Raw genomic sequence first — 3,527 nt, 5'->3', positions numbered from 1 at the left:
TCAGCATTAATTTGGCTTATCAGGGAAAAATGTTGAAGTTTTTACAGATTCGTAAAATGCGTAGTGTTTTAAATATTTTCTATTAAATTCTTTATATTTTTAAAGGACTGAATATTATATCTAGGTATATTATTGATTTTAAAACAGAAACGGAACAAAACAATTAGTACACCGATTCCAAATTTATTGCTCTTAAATCTCCTGTACCTATTCAGACTGTAGTCCCGGTTTTCCCCAGTTGGCATTAAAGTACCCATTTTTAATTACTTTTAAGCTGTTTGAAAACTGTTGTCCTTGTTTAGATTGAAGTGTAGATTATCAATAATTAATATAATTGAGCTAATGGTATAATTTTGAGCTTGAAAAACAAACTAATATAATGAAAATATAGATGATGACTGTTTTCAGAAATTCGTTTCCCGGGAAATTGGACGACCTAGTGGGAATGCATGAAACAGCATGGGGACCAATCATAAACCACGTGGACGTTCCATACAAACACGATTTTTTTGTAGGGACAGTTGTCTCAGGTCTGAGAATTCGAAACCAGTTTCCACGTGGTTCTTGGGACCATTTCATTTTCATTCCATAACATCCATGTTATTTTTCCAACAATTGAACTGTTAGGAACTTAGGAACATCAGATTTCAATGTATTTTAAACGTTGTTTTAATTTCTAGATGAAATGATAATTTTTAATAGTATTATAGTCGTTTTTTCGAAAAAAAAATATTCAGAAGATAAATGGTATATTTTCAAAATATCACTATATTAAGTATGGCTCTTGGTATGGCTATTGTTTTTTTAATGTTTTCATCAGTTTTTAAGTATTTTTTATATATTTTTCCAATTAAAGTATGTAGTTGCAGCAATTCGTTTTTATTCCATACTCAAAATCAATTTGGTACACTTGCATAAAAAAAAGGTTTAAAAAGTTTTAAAAAAAGAGAGATTGGGAAAATTCTCATGAGGTTCTTAAGGAAAATTCGCGTTTAATTTTTGAATTGATGTCCTTCGAGACAACCCTATCTCCCGATTCCCACCTACACACATCCGGCAGTCCACGTTGCCTCTGGGACCATTATTTTATTATTGAATTCCTTCTCCGATTATGAGAAGCATTCCGGGGCAAGAACTTCGTGAGAAAATTAAATATCTTAACTTCGTCATCATCGACAGCCGTCCCCATTCCTTGGGTTGTCTTCTCAGCCTCGACCCTTTCCCCGAGTATTTCCCACTTTTCCCCCTGGGTCGGGGTCGAGTCAGCGGGGGACAGATCCTTGGAATACCACATGAAAGTGAGTCGAGACCGGAGAGGAACGTCTTCGGAATTCCTCCATTGTTGGATGGTGAACTCAATTGGGCGTAACGTGGTTAGTGGTTGACATTTAAATAACGATTAGGCTGAGTGGTGAAAAGTGCTGTGCAAGTGAGCATTGCGATTTTTTCGTGAATTTAGAATTTCTAGTAGGCCGTGTGGAAATTCTTTAAACCATGGAACTTTTGAAAAAGCATCTGGTCCTAAAATTCTTCCACAACGCCAATGTCCGACTGCAAATTCTAAACGCCAACCCCGCCAGCACCGGTCAGCTATGGGACGAATCGGGTAGCTACTCAATTGACCAGGTACTTATGCAGAAAATTCGCTACCTCCAACGGATATCTCGCTGCTTCGAGGCCAGCCGTAGCGAGGAGGAATCACTTGCAGGTGGAAGCGACTACTCTGGAACGGTCACGCTAAGCTTCGAACGATGGGGATCCGGGTTCGAAGAGCTGTTCGACATGGAACGGTACGAGCGGTACTGCAAGGAGCAACGAATCTTGACTCGCCAGCTGAACAACCTGAACCGGTTGCGGGATCTGACGCATCATGATTTTATTGTAAGAAGTTGAAGTTATTTGACATTTTGAACTCAATAAAAGTATTGACTTCTAGGAAGAATTTCAACTTGAAGTTGCTAAGAACAAGCTCGTCGATGGATGGGAACGATCACGACAGGCTCTACAGCTGAAAGAGAACAAAGATCGTTGCGAGACTCTTCGAAAGGACACCGTAAACCGAGAGGTCACGCTACAAACTGCTGTTCAAGCTGGTGTCCTGACCGATGAGTTCTACTCGTGGCAACTCGAACAGGTTCAGCAGTCGATCGACGAGTGGATGAGTCGATTCGATCGAGAAAAGGACGAACTTGATGGACGACTTCAGAAGGCCCGTGTGAAGAAAAACCACTGGAATGATTTGAAGACGGAAGTTGAACAGAGAACTTTAGAGATTCGACGATTGCAGGGAGTTGAAACTGCACATTTGGAGCGAATCAAACGCCGGGAATTGTGCCTGAAGAGTGCAACGAAGATTCAAGCTTGGTGGCGTGGGGTGATCGTTCGTCGTGGAATTGTACTCGGAGCTCGGAAACGCAAGAAGAAGCAATCCAAGAAGGGCAAGGCCAAAAAATCCAAAGGTCCGAATAAAATTCAAAAATAATAATTAGCTCACTCTGCACACGTGTATTATTTACCCGTAATTGGTTTAATTAGTACAGTTCAAATTTCCTAGCGCTACTAATCAGCATTGCTCACGATTGATTTCGATTTAATTTGAGGCTCCTAATGAATTACCTTCTACGCAAACCGGTAAAAGCCATTTCGTGCATTAAATCAATTATCCCCCATCCCTGCACATAGTATTGATTACGTCCGTCTCCATTACCGGGTCCGAACAGAGATTGCGTTCAATCCCCACTTGGCAGAGCGTTGTTGAGCAGGACTCGGAAATGGTTCTGACAGATTGAAGCACCTTCCGGTTTTATCAAATTGAATTGATATAACCTCGTGCACTCCTCCCCGTCTGGAGCGGTGTGGTTTTGTGCTCCTGCCGTTATTGATGACGAATATATTCACCGATGGTTTTGGCCACAAACACGTGAATATAATTCCGGCTAACGCACCACGCGGGTTCGTTTTGTGATATGGTCAAGTGATGTTGACCTTATTTTGGGATTGATTCGAGAGTGTTTATCGACAGAATGGTCTCTCGTTGGCAAAATTAATTTGCGACTTGACCCAATTTATGCAAATTTGTAATGGAAGCTTTGTGCAGTCTAATTTGGCAGATGAAATGATTCAACCAGTATACTGTTCTGAATTTAATTTAATTTAATGGTGAATAATCAAGACACAATGAGTTATTTTGAAGTGCATAACAGAGTTTGGGGTTCCTTTCAGCTGTGTGTTGCATCATAATCCATTTTGGAACATTTTTTTCTTTAACTAAGGCACTAGCAAGAGTAAGAAAAATAAAAAAAACTCACAGAAATTGCAAAGGAAAGGGGATAGAGGAAGAGAAAACTTATATCTAGATCACAGGATATTTATTCTTTGTAGATGTGTTTGATCATCAGTTCCCCAAGGGCCAGGAATTGTTCCGCCTTGTTCCGGAAGCTCCGAAACCACGTCATCATCTCCCCCGCGAGAGCAAAGAACTTCGGCAGGGTGAAGAGATCTTCCCCGGTGACTTCTTGCTGGGTCGT

At 40.5% G+C, this 3,527-nt stretch overlaps 1 protein-coding gene across 1 annotated transcript; it reads left to right on the top strand.

The window, feature by feature from the left end:
* The first annotated feature begins 1,430 nt into the window (after window positions 1-1,430).
* LOC120414821 (dynein regulatory complex protein 9-like) lies at window positions 1,431-2,488 on the top strand. The gene is made up of 2 exons (XM_039576147.2): window positions 1,431-1,881; window positions 1,937-2,488. The coding sequence occupies exons 1-2, from the start codon at window positions 1,495-1,497 to the stop codon at window positions 2,480-2,482; spliced, it is 933 nt and encodes a 310-aa protein (XP_039432081.1). The 5' UTR covers window positions 1,431-1,494; the 3' UTR covers window positions 2,483-2,488.
* The last annotated feature ends 1,039 nt before the right edge of the window (window positions 2,489-3,527 follow it).

Source organism: Culex pipiens, chromosome 3, assembly GCF_016801865.2.
Source record: "Culex pipiens pallens isolate TS chromosome 3, TS_CPP_V2, whole genome shotgun sequence".
Taxonomy (NCBI): Eukaryota; Metazoa; Arthropoda; class Insecta; order Diptera; family Culicidae; genus Culex; species Culex pipiens.
The sequence above is the reverse complement of the archived record's forward strand: the minus strand, read 5'-3'. Positions and strand labels throughout refer to the sequence as shown.

Coding starts and splice junctions, on each gene's coding strand:
- LOC120414821 (XM_039576147.2), top strand. CDS start 1,495: ATGGAACTTTTGAAAAAGCATCTGGTCCTAAAATTCTTCCACAACGCC. Junction 1,882..1,936: donor TGACGCATCATGATTTTATT/GTAAGAAGTTGA, acceptor ATTGACTTCTAG/GAAGAATTTCAACTTGAAGT.